This window comes from Canis aureus, chromosome 32, assembly GCF_053574225.1.
Source record: "Canis aureus isolate CA01 chromosome 32, VMU_Caureus_v.1.0, whole genome shotgun sequence".
NCBI lineage: Eukaryota > Metazoa > Chordata > Mammalia > Carnivora > Canidae > Canis > Canis aureus.
This window is the reverse complement of record NC_135642.1, coordinates 11,721,357-11,741,472: the sequence shown is the minus strand read 5'-3', so window position 1 is coordinate 11,741,472 and position 20,116 is coordinate 11,721,357. Positions and strand designations below refer to the sequence as shown.

Genomic DNA, 20,116 nt, shown 5'->3' with positions numbered 1-20,116 from the left:
AAAGGAAAGATTGTAATGGGAAATTCCCAGTAAGCTGGAAACAACCCTGATTTTGACAACTGAAGATACTGACATGTACTCTGTCTTCCTGTGGTAGACTTCTTTCTCTCTCTTTGTTCTTTCTTTTTCCTTCCTTCCTCCCTCCCTCCCTCCCTCCCTCCCTCCATTCCTCCCTCCCTTCCTCCCTTCCTTCCTTCCTTCCTTCCTTCCTTCCTTCCTTCCTTCCTTCCTTCCTTCCTTCCTTCCTTTCCTCCTTTCAGATTTTATTTACTTATGTATTTATTTAGAGCACACGAGCCTCAAGCAGACTCCCTACTGACCACGAGCCCGTCTCAGGCTTGATTGCTTGATCTCATGCCTGAGCTGAAATCAGGTGTGTGATGCTTAACCAACTGAGCAGGAGGGCAGATTTAAGTGGGCTATTTCATTGTTGAATGGTTACCAGAGTTTAGGTCCTCTATGTAAACCTTAAGTGAGGAAAAGATGCTTTAGCAAGATTCTAATCTGTGCTTTAGTGGGAAAAGGCCAGGGGAAAAATCCAAATCACCAGAGCTTCAAATACATCATTATTGCTCAGTCTCTCCCCTTGGTCACAGAAAATCTTGAGGGGGCCTGAGGTGTTGGTAATCGTATCAACAGCTCTTACACTGAATAAGTGTATATATCTTCACACTACTGGTTTCGTCTCACCAAGGCAACATACTAATGTAAGGAAAGTTGGGGGGGGCACCTGGGTGGCTCAGTTGGTTAGGCGTCTGCCTTTGGCTCAGGTCATGATCCCAGGGTCCTAGGATAGAGCACTGGTTTGGGCACCCTGCTCAGTGGGGAGCCTGCTTCTCCCCCTGCTCCCTGCTCATGATCTCTGTGCCTCTTCTCTCTCTCAGATAAATAAATAAAAATCTTGAAAAAAAAAAAAAAAAAAAGTTTGGGAGGGAATTTCCTGGAAGCAGGTGGCCTACTTACCTAAACACATGGCTAATTTTTTTTTTTTACGTTGCCTGGCAGATAAGAGGTAGGCTGTAGAATATTTATATTTGAAGAAAGTCTCTTGACAGTAAGTTAGATCAATCTCTGAGGCACTGAGGCAGCTCCCTGTGGTGACCGGTTGCAGTCTGAGCCCTGCTATTCCTCCCTGACTCTATCCCAAGTGAAGCTGAGCTGTTGGCTCAGTGCGTTAGAGTGCATTCTCTGAGCATGTGCACAGAAGGTAGCCGTGTCCTTGGGTCATGACTGATTGACCCAATGGACCTGGTTCACCAGATACAAGCTTTACCAGTAAAATAGGCTGCCCTGCCTACCTGAAAACTTGGATCCTGGGAGACTCTTGAGGAGGCTACAGCCTCTGTTTAGAACTAGTGTTTCTGGAACTTTCCTCCGGGGCCAACCGTATCTGGGGTATGTGTTATCAAGTCCAGATTCCCAGTCCTATACCTATTAATTGTGATTCAGTATATCTGGTATAGCCATTCCGATGCACAGAGAGGTTTGGGAACTACTAACTTAGAATATTCTCACACGATGGACATACTACAAAAGGTGTTATCTTACCATAGAGATGTTTGCTTACCATTTGTCTCCTGATTTTACAAATCAATTTATTCAATAAATATTTACTGACTGCCTATTCTATGCCAGATACCAAGCAAGGCAGTGGAGCTGTAACAGTAAACAATATTGGCATGATTTTTGTCCTCATGAAATGGAGGGAAACAAGTAAACAAATTAGTAATTATGGTAAGAGCTATGAAGACCCCAACAGGATATTGTAGTAGAGTATAATGGAGGGAGGAGCAGTGAGTATTTAAAATAAAAAGCTAAAAAATAAAAAAATAAAATAAAATAAAATAAAATAAAATAAAATAAAATAAAATAAAATAAAAAGCTGGTTAAGGATGGCCTTCTGAGGCGGTGGCAGTTACATTAAGACCTAACTTAGGGGCACCTGGGTGACTCAGTGGTTGAGCGTTTGCCTTTGGCTCAGGTCGGGATCCCCCGGGGAACCTGCTTCTCCCTCTACCTATGTTTCTGCCTCTCTTTCTTTGTCTCTCATGAGTAAATAAATACAAATCTTAAAAAAAAAAAAAAAAAAAAAAACTAACTTAAAGGGAACCAGACATATGAGGAGGATTTTAGGCAGGATAAAAAAAACTTGTGCCAAGACATTGGGACAGGTTCAACTTTAATCCTATTTTGAGAATAGAAAGAAAGGCCAGAATGGCTGGTGCCTAACAAGCCCAGGGAAGAAAAGAGTGAGATTAGGCAGGTAGACACCAGATGGTGTAGACTTTTGAGGACCAAGGGGGTGGTAATAGATGAAGAGAGAAAGGGAATCAGGCATTTTGTTGGAAATAGGACTGTGGAATTGAAGAGAGGTCTAACATCAGACAAGAATATGGGAGTCATCAGCATGTAGATGAAGAGCCACCTGAATGGGTTATCTTGCCTAGAGAGCAGCTGTAGAGAGAGGGTAGAGAAGGCCTTAGTAAGGAAGACTAGGAGCAGCCAGGACATGAGAGGGTGGGAGGGTAGGAGGAAAACCAGGAGATTATAGGCCTGTGGAAGCCCCAGTAGGAGAATACTCAAAGATGTGTCATTGCATCATTGCTGCCTAGAATACTACAATCTCACACTCTAGCTGCTAGCTTCAAGTCGCTATTAAGGATACCAGATGTAGGGATCCCTGGGTGGCTCAGCGGTTTGGCGCCTGCCTTTGGCCCAGGGCGCGGTCCTGGAGTCCCAGGATTGAGTCCTGCATCGGGCTCCCGGTGTGGAGCCTGCTTCTCCCTCCTCCTGTGTCTCTGCCTCTCTCTCTCTATGTCTATCATAAATAAATAAATAAATCTTAAAAAAAAAAAAAAAAAAAGGATACCAGATGTGACTAGTACAAATTGAAACATGTAAGTGTAAAACAAAATAGGGGTACCTGGGTGGCTCAGCTGGTTAAGCATCTGCTTTTGGCTCAGGTCCTGATCTCAGGGTCTTGGGGTTGAGCCCCGCATGAGGCTCCCTGCTCAGTAGGGGGTCTGCTTCTCTCTCCCTTGCCCCTCCTCCAACTCCTGCTTTCTCTCTCTCTCAAATAAATAAAATCTTTTAAAAATAAGTGTAAAACAAACTGCACTATGGACACCTAAAATGAATTTGATGTTATACAACATATTATATTTCAATTTAAAAAATGCACACCAAATTTCAAAGACAGGACAAAAAACAAGAATGATAAGTATTTCATCAATACTTTTAAATTAAGTAGTGATTATATGTTGAAATGATGAAGTTTGTGATATATTGGGTTAAATGAAGTATACTTTTAAAATTTCACTTGCTTTTTACTTTTGAAAAATATGGCTGCTAGAAATTTTTAATTACACATGTGGCCTGCGTCATATCTGTCTTGCAGAGTTTTGGCAACGTGAAGGTCATTGGCAAACTTGGTAAGAGTAGACTGCCCGAGATCAAGTAATACCTAGCAAATTCTTCATACTCAGATGAGACTGAGTCATCATCTAATACTGTTATGTCTAAAACTAAACAACAAAACTCACCATCAAAAATTCTTCTAGACTTTATGATGAGCACATAAGTGATTTAATAATTTCACTTAAACTGACAATATAATACAGAAGTATTTACATGAAATCCTTTGAAATCAACTCTCAAATGTGGTTTTTCGATCTTTTTTAACCTGTTCCTTTCTTTCCTTTTTTGTCTTCTTTCTTTGTTTCATTTAATTTTTTATTTTTAATTTTAAAAACTTTTTAATTTTATTTATTTATTTATTTATTTATTTATTTATTTATTTATTTGCACATCTGGCCAGGAAACTTCATGGTGTTATGGTCAACTTGCCGCACAACCGTGTTCAAATCTGTCACCAACAGGTTCATTAAAAACCTGGCCTGCTCCGGGATTTGTGCCAGCCTGGTCTGCGTGCCCTTTGACATCATCCTCAGCACCAGTCCTCACTGTTGCTGGTGGATCTACACCATGCTCTTCTGCAAGGTTGTCAAATTTCTGCACAAAGTCTTCTGCTCTGTGACGATCCTCAGCTTCCCTGCCATTGCCTTGGACAGGTAAGATCAGGTAGCCAGGGATTGGACTTCTTTTATTTCAAGTGCATTGAAAAATTAGCATCACAAAGCAAAGGGTGACTAGATAGTCTTCTACACAATGCTTTGTGGTCAATAGAGAATGTCTGAAATAGATGCCTCACAAAAGACATGTTGATTGCATGGCAGCCATGGCTAAAATAGGACCTTGAGAAAAGAAGTGGTATTGGGGCGGGGATTACACCATGAGGTTGCTGGGGCAGGCTGGATCCTGGAGTAGCTTCAACTTGGATGGAATTAGTGGTATTTGCATTGCAATTTGTAATAGATTGCTGATCTGATTGATGATTCTGCAATTAGTGCTTTTTGATGTAGGATGAAACATTTTTGGAAGAACAAGGAAACAATTCAGTGGTTATTTAACAAATGATTGGACAGCCCAGTTGGACCTGGTAAGATAATACCAGAATTCCTTTGGAGGATTGATTTCCAAGCCTTTATATTTCTCTTCCCATCCTCTTTTAAAGGATGTTCAGTTGGAAATGAATCCTATCTTAGCTGCTACCATCATACATAATTTGATCCAATTTATCGGAGTCAGGAGTAAAGATCTCAGTAATCAGCAGCTTCCTGCCTTCTTTTGTTGTGAGCGTTTAATGAATACAGTTTGAGATAATAATACGTTTTAGAGAATAGAAGTAAATAAGCAAATGAGCTGAGGAGTATTTTGCATCCATGAGTACTTTTGATTTCAAAATTTACAGAGAGGAAAAGTTGCCGAGGGGAAAGTGCTGGCTCTTCTGCCTTTATCCCCATTGATAAATTTAACTGGATTTTAGATGAATTTGGAATTTTAAAACTCTCTATCCATTCAAAACATACTTAATACCTTAATGAACTCAGAGGGCATGGATTGCAGAACCAATCTGTGGAGTGTCACTTCAGCCTCAGGCCTGCAACTCTGAATTTATCAGTTGCCCAGGGTCATCTGCATGGAGGGATAGAGTCACACAAAGTCCCCAGCATACTAGGAGGAGTTACTGACTTTGGGGTTAAGAGAGGGGAGTCTGGAGCCTCAAGCTGGCTTTAAGCCCTACCCACCCTCTGTTCTTGTGCTGGGTTGCTTAGGGCAAAGTGGCTCAACCTTTCTGAGCCTGTTTCCTCAGCAGTAAGAAAAATTAAATGAATTATTTATGATCTGTGCTTGGATAAGCTGCACCAATATTTGTTTGTCTTTCTCTAGGTTTCCCTTTCAATTGGCGCATTTTTCCTTAGATATATTGTCTGCAGTCATTGCACCATCAGATCTTGCTGCGAGCCACTCTAGCTCTTTGGGAGTTTCTCACTAGAAATTCACCATTTACAGGGGCAGGCAAAGCAAGTGACAAAGCCAAGTGTTACTGGCCGGATTGCAGTTCTGTGTCTGCATTCCTGTTCATAGGGGTCAGTAATTCAGCAGATGCAGCTAATACTTTATAGGTATTTAGACTCAGTAGGCAGGACTTTCTGTTTTCTTGGGAGAGAAATCAGAAATCTGGAGTTTTACCATTTATTTTATTTTTATTTTTTATTTATTTATTTTTTAAAGATTTTATTTATTTATTCATGAGAATATACAGAGAGGAGAGAGAGGCAGAGACACAGGCAGAGGGAGAAGCAGGCTCCATGCAGGGAGCCCGACGCGGGACTCGATCCCGGGTCATGCTCTGCTGGGCCGAAGGCGGTGCTAAGCCGCTGAGCCACCCAGGCTGCCCACCGTTTTATTTTTTAAAGATTTTATTTTTATTTTATTTGTTTATTTAAATTATTTATTAATAGAGACAGAGAGGGGCAGAGACATAGGCAGAGGGAGAATTAGGCTTCCCATGGGGAGTGTGATACAGGACTCGATCCCAGGACTCCCGGATCACATTCTGAGCCAAAGGCAGATGTTCAACCACTGAGCCACCCAGGTGCCCCAAGATTTTATTTTTTTAAGCGATGGCTCAAACTCAGAACCCCTAGAACAAGAGTGGCGCACACTGAGCTAGCCAGACACCCCGAATTTTATTGTTTTTAAATGTTGGCAACTAATTTTCATTCAAAAGGATTATATGGATCACTCAAGCCCTTCAACAAGCTCTATGTGATGCCATTTTGTGTGTCTCTTTTGTGCTTGGCAAGAGGCCTTTGAAAATCTAGAAAGTGCCATTGCACAGCACTGGACTCTTAACAGTGCAAAGTCATAGTGGAAAATCTAATTACACACTGGGGGATGCCCTAATGCATGTTGTGTTGAACCATTGTGCATTCGTGGCAGGGGTCCTTCTGATGCCCCTTGTGCCACCTGCTTAGTAGTTTTAGTCTTCAGTCTGCATTGTGGACTTTTCTTTCCTGAGAGTTTTTTCCAGCAGTTTTGTGGAGATATTATTTACATATCATAGAATTCACCCATTTTAAGTGTATAAGCCAATGGAGTTTAGTATAATTACAGCATTGTGTGGCCATTACCACAACCAATCTTTTTTTTTTTTTCACAACCAATCTTTAGAACAGTTCCATCACCCTAAAAAGAGACCTCCTGCTCATTTACATTCATTCCCCCTTCCCACTTGCAGACATAGGCAACCACTAATCTACTCTCTTCTCTGTCTGTATATGTTTGCTTTGGGGAGAGGGGGCGGTATTTCATTTTGTGGAATCAAGCAATGTGTTCTTTTATGTCGGGCTTCTTTCACTCAGCTTCATGATTTCTGGATTCATCCGTGCCTGAGCATCAGTGTTTCATCCCTTTTTCCCCCAGTTCTGTTGAGATATAATTGATGTATAGTAACATATACATTTAAGGTGTACAGCAAAATGACTGGACTTACATATATTGTGGAAGGATTACTGGAGTAAATTTACTTAACATCCATCGTGTCATGCAGATATGAAAAAAGAAATGAAAAGAAGAAAAAAATGTTTTTTTTCTTGTGATGAGAACTCTTAGGATCTACTCTTAAAATTTTGCTCCATTCTTTTTTATTGCTGAATAATATTCCACTGTATGGATGTACCATATTTTGTTGGCCCACTTACTAGTTGATAGACATTTGGGTTGTTTCCACTTTTTGGCTCTTTATTTATTTATTTTTTTAAGATTTTAGTTATTCATGAGAGACACAGAGAGACAGAATCCTAGGCAGAGGGAGAAGTAGGCTCCCCACGAGGAGCCTGATATGGGACCCAATCACAGGACCCCAGATCACGACCTGAGCCAAAGGCAGACTCAACCACTGAGCCACCCAAGTACCCTCCACTTTTTGGCTCTTGTGAATAGTGGCTGCTATGAATCCTTAAAGATTTTTACAATAGGATGCAACAAGAGTGAGGATGCATTCTTCTGAACTGTTGGTTACTATACCTTGAAGCGGTGCAGTCATCCTCGTGGGTTGTTCTGGGCCCTTGGTCTTAGACAAGAAAAACATGTAAACAATAAGAAATCCTTATTTTCTTTCCAGCCAAAAATCGATTGTATTTTTACTATCATAAAAAAAAAAAGTAAATATGCCCTTTAGTTAGAGAAAGAAGGCTAGTAAAAAAAAAAAAAAATCCCATTTTATTACTTAGGGAAACAAGTTACTGGCAAGTGTAGTGTGGTGTCCATGAAGACAAAGGGAAGACAATTTTTTCTCTCACTTTCTTGAATACTTGTTTCCTGGCTCTGAGTCAGTGAGTTCATTGGGAGGCCACTTCCTGCATCATCTTCTAGAGATATGAATATTAGCAAATGATTTCTAGTAAGCCTGTGTGCTTTTCCAACACACAGTGGAAGTGTGGTTTTGTTACCTGTCAGTTGACCAATGGGAATGTATTTATGCATGGATGCCGCACCTGGGCACTGGATTGAGAAGTTGTGATTAGAAAAGTGCATCTATATTCAGAGAAAAAAAAATCAGGAGCATGCATAACCTCTGCACTTATTTTTCTCTTTTTTCTCCCTCCCAGAAAGAGATCTAGAACACATTTCACCATGCTCCGTCCATTCGTGATCATCCATGGTCATGTTGTGCTTATATTGCATCTCCCTCAGCCTGGAACATTCTCCCTCAGCTTGTTCCCTACCAGACTTCACCCAGTGCCATCTTCTGTTGACATTTTCCCAGGTGCTCCTTTTCCTGTCCCTCCTTTGTGCATACCTCTAGAAGAGCCATCATCTCCTTGGTTATAACTGCTCGTTTGCATGCCTTTTCCCCCACAGAGTTTATAGAGACATTATTGTGTGTCTTTCCATCTTTGTAACGCGGTACCTGGTGCCGTACCTGGCACATTGGTGGTGCTCAGAGATCCTCGTGACAGGAAGGCATGCATATTTCTCTGGCCCCCACGAGCAATGAATGTTAATAGAATTGTAAGGTCGACTCCAGCTTTAGCAACCGTGGAGGTGTATGCTCCCCATAGGTCTGATGGCTAGTGATAGCCCCTTCATGACAGATTTAGCTCGTAGGGTCTGAAGAATTACTCAGTTTCCCTATGTCACTGGTGATATTGAAACCAGGTGCTTTTGGAATTCTGATTACAAAATAATCAAGTGAAAGCTTGAAGGAAGAAATATCTGATCTGATTTTAACAAAAATCTAATCATGCGGGCATTTTAGACTTCTTAATCATGAGGGTTATTAAGTGATTATCATGGGAACAATGGCTATGGAGCAGGCATACTTTTTGTCAGTTGAATTGATTTTGTGCAAGGACAGTCTGTTCTTTACATGGGGTTCTTCTGCCTCGAGCAGCTGTAAATGCTAATGATGTCCATGCATGCACGATTGCATGAGTCTGCTTTAGATATGTGTGTGGACAAACTTCTTTCTACTAGTGGCTTTGAAAACTGAATAAGCTCCTCTAGCCCATGTAAAATTTTTTTTTTACAAGTTACCCTTTACCCTTAAATTGGAAAATTGATGTCTTTACAGCAGGTGGAGACATCCTTTATATTGAGGGCACTCCTTGGCATCTAATGCTGGTGGCGATATTTACAAAGTTAGCTATGAAATGAAATTACAAAAAAAAAAAAAAGAAATGAAATTACATACTGGTTTTCCTGATAGTCTTGAGAATCCCATATGACAGGGCTCTTCTCTGCTCATTTGAAACGTTACTTTTATGTTTATTTGTTTTTTGGCCTTAGTAATGCTTCTATTGTACAGCAAAGTCTAAGATCTGGCTTCCTAGTTCCCCCAGTGTGATTCCCTCTGTCTTAGACAGAATAAAAGATCTTGACTCATTTTTTCCTCTTCTCTCCTACTTTTGGTAATATAGATTCCCCTGATTTAAACAATATATTCTCCTGTGAAATGAATTTCACTTGTGCATTTTGCAGGTATTACTCCGTCCTTTATCCATTGGAGAGAAAAATATCTGATGCCAGGTCCCGTGAACTGGTGATGTACATCTGGGCCCATGCAGTGGTGGCCAGCATTCCTGTGTTTGCAGTGACGGATGTGGCTGACATCTATGCCATGTCCACCTGCACCGAAGTCTGGAGCAAGTCGTTGGGCCACCTGCTATATGTTCTGATCTACAACATCACTACAGTCATCGTGCCTGTGGCTGTGGTCTTCCTCTTCTTGATACTGATCCGACGGGCCCTGAGTGCTAGTCAGAAGAAGAAGGTCATCATAGCAGCACTTCGGACCCCCCAGAATACCATCTCTATCCCCTATGCCTCCCAGCGGGAGGCAGAGCTGCATGCCACCCTGCTCTCCATGGTGATGGTCTTCATCTTATGTAGTGTGCCCTATGCCACCCTGGTTGTCTATCAGACAGTGCTCAACGTCCCTGACACATCTGTCTTCCTGCTGCTCACTGCCATTTGGCTGCCCAAGGTCTCCCTGTTGGCGAATCCTGTGCTCTTTCTGACTGTGAACAAGTCTGTCCGCAAATGCTTGGTAGGGACATTGGTACAACTGCACCACCGGTACAGTCGCCGTAATGTAGTTAGTGCAGGGAGTGGGGTGGCTGAGGCCAGCCTGGAGCCCAGCATGCGCTCGGGCAGCCAGCTCCTGGAGATGTTCCACATTGGTCAGCAGCAGATCTTTAAGCCCACAGAGGATGAGGAAGAGAGTGAAGCCAAGTACACTGGCTCAGCTGACCTCCAGGCCAAGGAGATACTTGGTACCTGCCCAGAGGGAGGGCAGGGGCCACAGTTTGCACCTCCCACACCACTCCTAGGCACAGTAGACTCTCTATCCCAGGTGGTACCAACAGCCCCTGTGGAACCTGAATCATTGCCTGACAAGTATTCCCTGCAGTTTGGCTTTGGGCCTTTTGAGTTGCCTCCTCAGTGGCTCTCAGAGACCCGAAACAGCAAGAAGCGGCTGCTTCCTCCCTTGGGTAACACCCCAGAGGAGCTTATTCAGACAAAGATGCCCAAGGTAGGCAGGGTGGAGCGGAAGATGAGCAGAAACAATAAAGTGAGCATTTTTCCAAAGGTGGATTCCTAGTAAGGATTGTAAATCCCTGGAAGCAACAGGGAGCTCCCACGCTCCTGCCTTCCCTTCCCTCTGGCTGGCCCTAGGATTTATGTGATCTTATTGCAACTGAGTATGGGTTGACTCCTCCTGTGTGGGCCTGATGCTTTTTGAATGAGAGGGAAATCTATGTAAGATCAAGTGTCCTCTTTATTGAGGGAGTATATATATATATTTATCTCAGTGATCTGTGTCCTTAGTAAAGTTTGCATTCCTCTCTGTGGAGACAAAAGCTGGGCATGTGGAACAGGTCTTGGAATGGGTACTCCATAGGCATTTTCTGAGGACTCTTTGGTTCCTGGGCCCAGCAGAGAGTACAGGGAGAGAAGAATGTCTCTGAGCTCAAAGGGAGTACGGGCACTCTAAGGGAAGCCCAAGATAATTATGGAGTGGTGTGGCCACAAAGAAAATAATGCCTGTTCGATTGACTCAAATATGACAAATATTAAAAATGTTTAGTATTGATCTGTATATTCAGGGAAGATAGGGACTTGGCATTTGACACCTTTTCTCTGGGAGGCCTGATTGTATGACTCAGTTTCTCCTGAAGTCCTTCATCTCTTTCACTGGGATATAGATAAAGAATGGCGATTCCACCCCCATTTGACAGACAAGGCAAAAGATGTGCCACGGGGTAAGGGAGGAGAGATAATCCTGACATTCTCTGGATTATCCTGACATTCTCCTGGCATCACTAAAGCCTCAGGAACCTGTGTCTGCAGTGTTGGTTGGGAAACACTACAAGTGCTTTACTATGTCTTTCCCCCTTAAATTGCATATTTTCAACTAATGAGAGAGAGAAGGTAAGAGGTAGAGAAGAAGGAAATGTCCAAACCCTGTAGTCTCTTCTCTTCAACATTGATTTCATGTGAAAGGGGCTATATCAAATCAGTAGGAGTGAAGTATATTGAAAAAAGTATCTTGTGCAAATTTTTGGAATTAAAAGGTAATTTAAAAATGCAGAGTTAGTGTAAACTAGGCCCTCTGGAAACATCGAGCTAAAAATACTTCATTAGGAAAGGTGCTTCTGCCCAAAGGAGGGAAAGGTGCCTTCCTTCCGTAGAGGACTCCAGAGCGGGGTGTGGCCAGTCTCATTTTCAGTCTCTTTTTGGACACAAAGGAGGAACAGGACAGGGAGAAAGATGTAACCAGTTTAAAATGCCAAGGCAGGACCCAGCCCCAATGAGCCCTTCACTTCCTCTCTTCTGGTAAAGTTTTAGCAGGAGTCAGAATGGAAGAGGGAGGACGACTGTGTTCTTAACAGATTAGCCTCCTGGGTGTGTGTGTGTGGGGTGCTCTCACAGGCAATTCAAGTCCACTTTAGGGAGGATGCCACCAGGCTAAATTCAAACCGTTGATGACACTTCACTTTTAATGACAGCAAATCAAGTGTCAGCTCCACTCTTCTATCTGGGACATGTTGTACTTGTTAATAGTATGTTGGTGGCAGAGGTGGCAATCCAGTGCCCTGAGCGAGCTTGAATGAAAGTGGGAGTTCTCACCGGCAAACTTCCTTCCGCCTCCCAGGGGCAGTGGTCCTCATGGATCACTTCCTTGTCCTTTGGAGGAAGCTCAGACTATGTGTAGGGAGTTTCCTTTTGCTCTTCTCTCCTGGGTGTGGTGTCTTGTGATTCCAGAATATGAGCCCAAGGTCCCTTTCCTGGAAGAGGGAAAGCCTTCCTCTTCGTGTTGTGTCTCCTTGGCAGCATTGTGTGCTCTCGGCACACACAGGGGCCTGCCACCGCCTCTCTCCTGGCCTCCCAGGCCTTCTGTGCATGCCATCTGTAGCACCATGCCCCCTGATAGTTAACTGTGGCCCTTCAAGCTTATCTTTCAAAACCTTCACAATTGTTACAACTTTCCTCCAGGGGAAACATCATCTGTCAGAAAACTGTGTCCACTTTAGAAGAATCTGTCAAATGTAGCCACTTAGGTGTTGTTCTGATAATATCTATGTACATCTTAATACATTCTGGTGAGGCGGAATTTGGTAGTTATTTCTTATGTATGTTTGAAGCAGATGGTTGACTTCTAACAGGTCATTGCCAGGTGTATTTCTATAGTCTTTGAAGAATTCCATTTTAATAAAAAACTGAAAAGCCATTTCCAAACGCAAAAAAGGTTGCATGAGCTATGGGTTTTTTTGTTGTTGTTGTTTCTTCTGTTCCCTCTCGAGTGAGCATATTCCTGTAAATGCTGAATGTTGTTTTAATCAAAATCATAGCAATATCAGGAAGGTAGAGGAGAAGTAGGGGGATGATTGTGCAGGAGAGCATCTACCCTGACAGGATGCAATGCAATACAATGATGTCCAGAATGGATGATGCAAAACAGAATACACATATTTTGGAATATGGAGATGTGTGACTGTGGCTGAATTATTGCAAGTCCTTGACTGCTTTGTGTGTTTGTTTTAAACCTTTTTGTTATATTTTATTTTTATTTTTTAAAGATTTTTATTTATTCGTGAGACACAGAGAGAGAGGGAAACAGAGACACAGGCAGAGGGAGAAGCAGGCTCCATGCAGGGAGCCTGATGTGGGACTCGATCCAGGGTCTCCAGGATCACACCCCGGACCAAAGGCAGCACTAAACCACTGAGCCACCGGGGCTGCCCTTTTTGTTATATTTTAAAACAATCTACATGTGAGGCACTTGGGTGGCTCAGTCAGTTAAGCATCTGCCTTCAGCTTAGGTCATGACCTGAGGTCCTGGGATCAAGCCCTGCCTTATGCTCCCTTCTCAGCAGAGTCTGCTTCTCCTTTCTCTCTCCCTCTGCCTCCCCCTGTGCCCTTGCTTGTGCTATCTCTCTGTCTCAAATAAATAAAATCTTTTTTTAAAAAAAATAAAATAATCTACATATATAGATAAAAATACAAATCAACTTAAAAACCTGAATTTTGGGACGCCTGGATGGCTTAGCAGTTGAGCATCTGTCTTTGGCTCAGGACGTGATCCCGGGGTCCCGGGATCGAGTCCCACATTGGGCTCCCTGCGAGGAGCCTGCTTCTCCTTCTGCCTATGTCTCTGCCTCTCTCTGTGTCTCTCATGAATAAATAAAAATAAATCTTAAAAATTTTTTTTCTGAATTTTGCAGCACACCATCAGACTAAACAAATGAAAAATAGAAGAAACCATAAGCATCATTAAAGGGAATTGAGAAAATTAGACAATTCAGGCTTTCAGAGTAACTAATGGCTTTCTGCTGATACACTCAAATAATGTCAGTTTACTCAGATAATTCCTTTGGTTCAGCTCTATGAACTGGGCAGTTATAGGCTGTTTTGAATTCTATTTCCCTCCTATCTTTTCTCAGTAACCAAGAAGTAATATTTCTTCTTTCTTTTTTTGTGTGTATTTAATAAAATACCTTTGACAATGATTGCTACTTTTTTTTAAAGATGTTATTTATCTATTTGACAAAGAGAACCAGAGAGCACAAATGAGGGGAACAGCAGAGGGAGTGAGAGAACTCCCCACTGAGCAGGGGCCTGATTTGGGCTTTGATCCCAGGAACTTGGTTAATGACTGAGCCACCCTGGCACCCCTGATTGCTACTTTTTTTTTTTTTTAAAGATCTTATTTGTTTATTCGTGAGAGACACACAGAGAGAGGCAGAGACATAGGCAGAGGAAGAAGCAGGCTCCCCATGGGGTGCCTGATACTGGACTCGATCCCGGGACTCTGGGATCATACCCAGAGCCAAAGGCAGACACTCAAACACTGAGCCACCCAGGTGCCCCTGATTGCTACTTTTTAGGAGCAAGTTTAAGTAATGCTAGTTTATTTACTTTAGAAATGTAGAACCTAGGCAGCCCTGGTGGTGCAGCGGTTTAGTGCCACCTGCAGCCTGGTGTGTGATCCTGGAGACCCAGGATCGAGTCCCACATCGGGCTCCCTGCATGGAGCCTGCTTCTTCCTCTGCCTGTGTCTCTGCCAATCTCTCTCTGTGTGTCTCTATGAATAAATAAATAAAAAAAAATGTAGAACCCACCTAATATTTTAGATTTATACAAAAATATTAAGTTTAATGAATCCAACTATTCTGGAATTTGTTTGCTTATTTGTAATTTATCTTAAGATAAATATCTAAAGACAATATCTAAAGTGAACACTATATAAGTACATTTGCATTAACTGCTTCAAGACATTAGAATATTATCTAGAACGTCTCAATTAGTTTTAATTTATAATACTCTCTGCCTTAAAGTTTGTTCCCTTGGTAGCATTTGGCTTCTCACTGCCTGCTTTGTATTTGTATATGATGTTTCACTGGAGGATATTAAAGCACAGCCCACAGACTTTCTGTAGGCAATGATATGATCTCTATTCTGCAGCTGGGGAACTAGAGACACAGATGGCCACGTCATTAGTTCTCAGAGATGAAGCAAGTTAGAGACAGAGCTGAAAACAGTACAGAAGGCATTAAGGCCCCATTCTTTCACTGCACCCTCCAAAGTACTGATGATCATTATCATCCACTGTTACCATGATTATTTTTGAATACCCACTTGGCACATGTTATTAAACTGTATTGGGGACTGGATTAAAACCCTTAATGCCTGACAGCTGCTTTTCTCAGTGTTATTCCTCAAATTTCCTTTGGCTCCATGATTTCCCATTTCACCGTAGAGTAATTTGGTGCAGATTAAACGTTAAGAAACTCTTAATGGAAAAAAAAAAAAAAGAAACTCTTAATGGGATGCTAAGTTTGAGATCATTCGGCTGAGAGTATTCACAGACATCGTCTTCTGTCTCATGTTCTCCTTGTTAATTTCTGCACCGAGGTTACCCTTCGTTTAGTTTAAGAGTCATCACCATCAAATACTCTCAGCCATTGGCCACGCTCCCGCAGGGACACTTGATACTAGTTTTCTGCAAGCATCTGAAATGTTTACAAGATTCATTCATTCAGAACACTAAATATTACTGTATTTCATAATGCTATTATAGTCGAGTATAAAGTACTTAAGATATGGTTCCTGCCCTCTAGATGGCCTGGGGGAGAGAAGAAAGCCCTTTTAAGAGACGGAGTAATGCTCACGTGCTAACAAGAAGTGCTGATGGAAAGTGAATTCTGTTTCACTAAGTGTGTGCAACTTCCTCAGCGATTTTCTTCGATGGTTGACAAGGTGTTTCTTTACATTCAGGAAATTCTCTCCATTAAATGCTCATTTACTTCACATAGTCATAGCACTTCGAATATGGAGGATCGTTGTCTACTTATAATTTAACATGGGATATCGAGGCCTAGGAGATTGATTTTTTTTCACAGCCTTGGACCAGAACTCATAATTTTTAAAAATGCCTAGTCCATAAGCTAGATGCGGGAAGTTGAAATAGTGCTCTTAAATGTCTTTTTCATGCTGAAATGTAAACAATTCAGTAGATAGCAATTGAGGAGATGAAGAAATATTTTCCTAGCTAAGGTTTCCCATTATCCTATCTGCTACTTATTGCAGATAGGTAACTACTCCTCGGCACTCAGAAATCCCCCTCACCGCTGACACTCTCTCAAATGAGTAGGGATGAGGAGTTGGAGGGGACTCATGTGACCATCTAGCCCCTGTCCCTTGCAAGATCACTAGACATGATTAGAGAAGGGCTGAAAAACTCACTTGCCCAGAAATAGTTTGCTGGAGGATTTGACTCAGAGTCTGTGACCAGTGAAAGGTAGAGCAATTAATGCATGAATGCAAATATGCCACCTGAATACAAAATTCCCCCAAATTTGGCCCGAGGTAACAATCTCTAGATTCATAATAAACAGTTGGCAATTTTCACAAAAATACCAAGTCATCTGTAGCAAAATATGTAAGATAAATGAGCATTTAGTAGATGGTGGAAGTAGGGTGCCTGGGTGGCTCAGTTGGTTGAGTACCTTCAGCCCAGGTCTTGATCCTGGGTTTTGGGATTTAGCCCCACATCAGGCTTCCTGCTCAGCGGGGAGTGTGCTTCTCCCTCTCTCTCTGCCTGCCACTCCCCCCTGCTTAGTGCTCTCTCTCTCTCTCAAATAAATAAAATCTTTCATAAAAAATTAATGACAGAAGTGAACTGAACCTGACAATTTGTCTTTCATCTTCCAGTATAAATTGGAAAGCTGTTTTTATTTGAAATAAAAACTCAAAAAAAAAAAACTCATTTTATTAACAATTGCAGTGAAATGTTTGAATCTCAGGAACATTCTAATGTCTCTGTTTCTACAAAGTAAGGAAAAATGCTCAGGAGTTAGCTTCCAACTAATTAATAGACTGGCTGGTAAATTGAAGCCTACAGATAAGAAGGGTCCTGTCTTTCTGAAGTCAACAGTAGAGGGGGATGCAAACCCAGAGCTCATAAAACCTAATTCATTTGGTTGCATCATGCTATAAAAATAGGGCACACCTATTGTCATTTTGTTTTGTTTTATTCTTTGCTTGTAAAGTGCAGAGGACAAGACTGATGACTGTTACTATTGCCCAGATGTTTCTAAACAGGCAAATCCTGCTGTTCAGCTTGTTGAGCAGGTGTCTGACACTGGAGCAGGTTGTTTCCAGAGGGAGCCAAGCCTGCTTAAATTGGGTGATCACAGAGTCTCAGAGCTGAAAGTAAGCTCGGACGTAAGCTCGGAAGCCTTTATCCAGCCCTTTTACTAGATGAAGAAACAGGTTGAGGGAGGTCCAAAGACCAGGCCCAGGTCATCTCTTTGCATAGCCCTGATGAGAAACCAGGGATGTATAATTTAAGATGGTTTTAGGTGTCAGTGTATGAATCACATAACACATGTTGAGCCAAATTAGAATTTTCTGGTTTGTTATGAGATAATGAAGGGAAAATAAATCAACTGTTAAATAAGGAGTTTGAATGATCAAAGAAGAAAGAGGTTTAACAAGAAAGCTAATAGTCATCAAAATATTGAGTAGTTCCTGGTGTAATAAACACCTTGGAAACATTACTTTGAATTTGAGCTAAGAAAAAAGAGGTGTTAGAAGGAAGTGAGGTGCTAAGAAATAGAGAATGGCAGCCTGGCTGCTGACTGATGAACAGCCCCCTGTGCTTATTTACCTATTTCTATATCTCCGAGACCTTAACCCCGAGAAAATGAATTTCTCTATGTAGCTCCTTAAGACCCTTGAAGTTTGATTTGAATACATTTCTAATATGCTGTGTGAATCACTTTTAAATCATGTTAAAATAAAGGTTTACATCATAATAAAGCTTTATATAATTCATATACTAAAAATGCATTTTATACATAGATCAGAGACTCAATTTAAAACAACAACAAAAGGGGCGCTTGTGTGGCTCAGCGGTTGAGCGTCTGCCTTCAGCTTCAGGGTATAATCCCAGGATCCTGGGATGGAGTCCCACATTGGGCTCCCTGTGTGGAACCTGCTTCTCCCTCTGCCTGTGTCTCTGCCTCTCTCTGTATCTCTCATGAATGAATGAATGAATGAATGAATGAATAAATAAATAAATAAATAAATAACATTTAAAAATAAATAAATGATAAATTTATAAATAAAATAGCAACAACAAAAAAACAAAACACAAAGCCTACAGGATCAGAGACCTAGCTCAAAATAGGAGTTATGGTTTGGAATCAAAGAGAAGAGTAGCTGGACAGTGTTCAGAAACAGTGGGTTTCAATCCAGGATTTGATTGCTGCACAGAAATTGCTAAACTTCTCTTCACCTATTATCCACAAGCAGTGTCTCATCCATTCCTCTGGCACAGGCAACATGCCGGGAGCAGAGCACTGTAACCTCAACTGGCATCCAGCAATGGAAACTGCAGCTAGCCTCTAGAATGTTCTGGCAACGCTTTAATTCTTTACAGATACAGAATTGCTGCAGGTGACCAAACTATAACTAGAGTTACTACGAGGGACTTCTCTGAGAAGAGAAATATATTTCTCCCTTGCTGGTGAATGACTCACTTGGCAGAGCTTATCTCTTAAGGCCAGATCTGAGATGACCCCTCCCCCCAAAAAATCATTCCAGATTTTGGAAGATATCTTCATTTTTTTATTTACTTTACTATCTTTTAAGAAACAAGCCTCTACTAGTGTTCTGGGTCATAATTGTAAGGCTGCACTCATGATGTGTGTATGTATGTTGATTTTTATGTGCCTCCTCAGACTCTTGGCATAGTTTTTTTTTTTTTTTTCCTCCTTCCACGCTGAAATTCATATTGCTTGGACAAGTTAAACAAGGTCACATGACAATGCCTGGGCTAACTCCTTTCACTTAAAATTCAGGGGGTATCATTACACATTTGGGCTAATAGATTTTTTAAAAGATTTATTTATTCATGAGAGATGCAGAGAGAGAGGCAGAGACACAGGCAGTTATTTTTAAAGTGTCGTTTTAAAACAGTTTTAAGTTAGTGTTTTTTCAAAGCATGCTTCATGTTCCACTGCACCAGAATCACCCAGGTGTCTGTTAAAATGCAGATTCCTGTGTTTGACCCCAGATCTACTAAGTCAGGGAATGGGGATGAAAATGAACATTGTAAGTGACACACAAAATGATCTCGATGAACAACAAAATCTGAGAAGCCATTTTTAGCAGATTTATTTCATGACTTTGAAGTACTAAAAAAAGCACTAAAAAAAATACTAAACACATACTAGATTTAAAGTACAATTTACTTTAAATAAAAATAAGGTCACCTGCTTCAGAACTTGCTTTATTGGTCTCTAAGGGCTTTATTTCCTTTCCTGTTCATGCCTCTTGGTTACATGCATGGCACTGTGACCACGCAGGATCAGGAAGGGCGGGGGAGGGTGCAGTTGGTATAAAGGGGGCAAATGAAATGAAACATGAACTTCTTTTAAAGTCTGTAGATTTTATATAAATACAGACGTGTGAGAACTTCAGTCTTTCAAAGTCACCAACGGTTATTTGATATATTTATAATATGCATTAGGATATTTTAAAAAATCCATTGTTTTTAAAAATATTTTATTTATTTATACATGAGAGACACAGAGAGAGAGGCAGAGACTTAAGCAGAGGGAGAAGCAGGCTCCTCACAGGGAGCCCGATGTGGGACTCGATCCCCGGACCCCGGGATCACGACCTGAGCAGAAGGCTCCACCGCTGAGCCACCCAGGTGCCTCTCCACTCTGTTTTTTTTTTTTTTTTTTTTTTTTAAGATTTAATTCTCACTCTTCCAATTCAGATAGCTATTTAAAGATGTATCCAAGCACAGTTCAAACATACAGGATATTTGTTTTCAGTGGTTTTTTGGTACACTTAAAATCCAAGGAAAGTGAGTTTGAGAGGTTTGTTTTTAACAGAAGACAATCAGCACCATCTAGTGGATACTCTTCTTGAATTCAGTCCAGAGAGGAGGTGAAGAGCGCAGGCTTTGAAACTGGGTTGGAAACAGTCGGTTAGTTCCCGAGTGACCTCAGGCAAACTACTTAACTGCTCTGTGGTTAGTGTCACCTCATAGGCTGTTATGGAGTGAAGTGAGATGATCCATTTAAGGCATGTCCCAAACACTCAGTAAATTTATTATTTTTTAAGATTTCATTTATTTGAGAGCATGAGCAGGGAGGATTGGGAGAAGCAGACTCCCCACTAAGCAGGG

At 41.5% G+C, this 20,116-nt stretch overlaps 1 protein-coding gene across 1 annotated transcript in view; it reads left to right on the top strand.

Annotated features, from left to right (window-relative positions):
- The window catches only part of GPR176 (G protein-coupled receptor 176), a 132,660-nt gene extending 117,555 nt beyond the window's left edge, over nt 1–15,105 (top strand). Inside the window, exons 2-3 of the mRNA XM_077880582.1 lie at nt 3,818–4,070; nt 9,388–15,105. Of these exons, the coding sequence (XP_077736708.1) occupies nt 3,818–4,070; nt 9,388–10,510 (1,376 nt within the window). The 3' untranslated portion in view covers nt 10,511–15,105. The remainder of the gene's footprint in view (nt 1–3,817; nt 4,071–9,387) is intronic.
- Nucleotides 15,106–20,116: the final 5,011 nt, after the last annotated feature.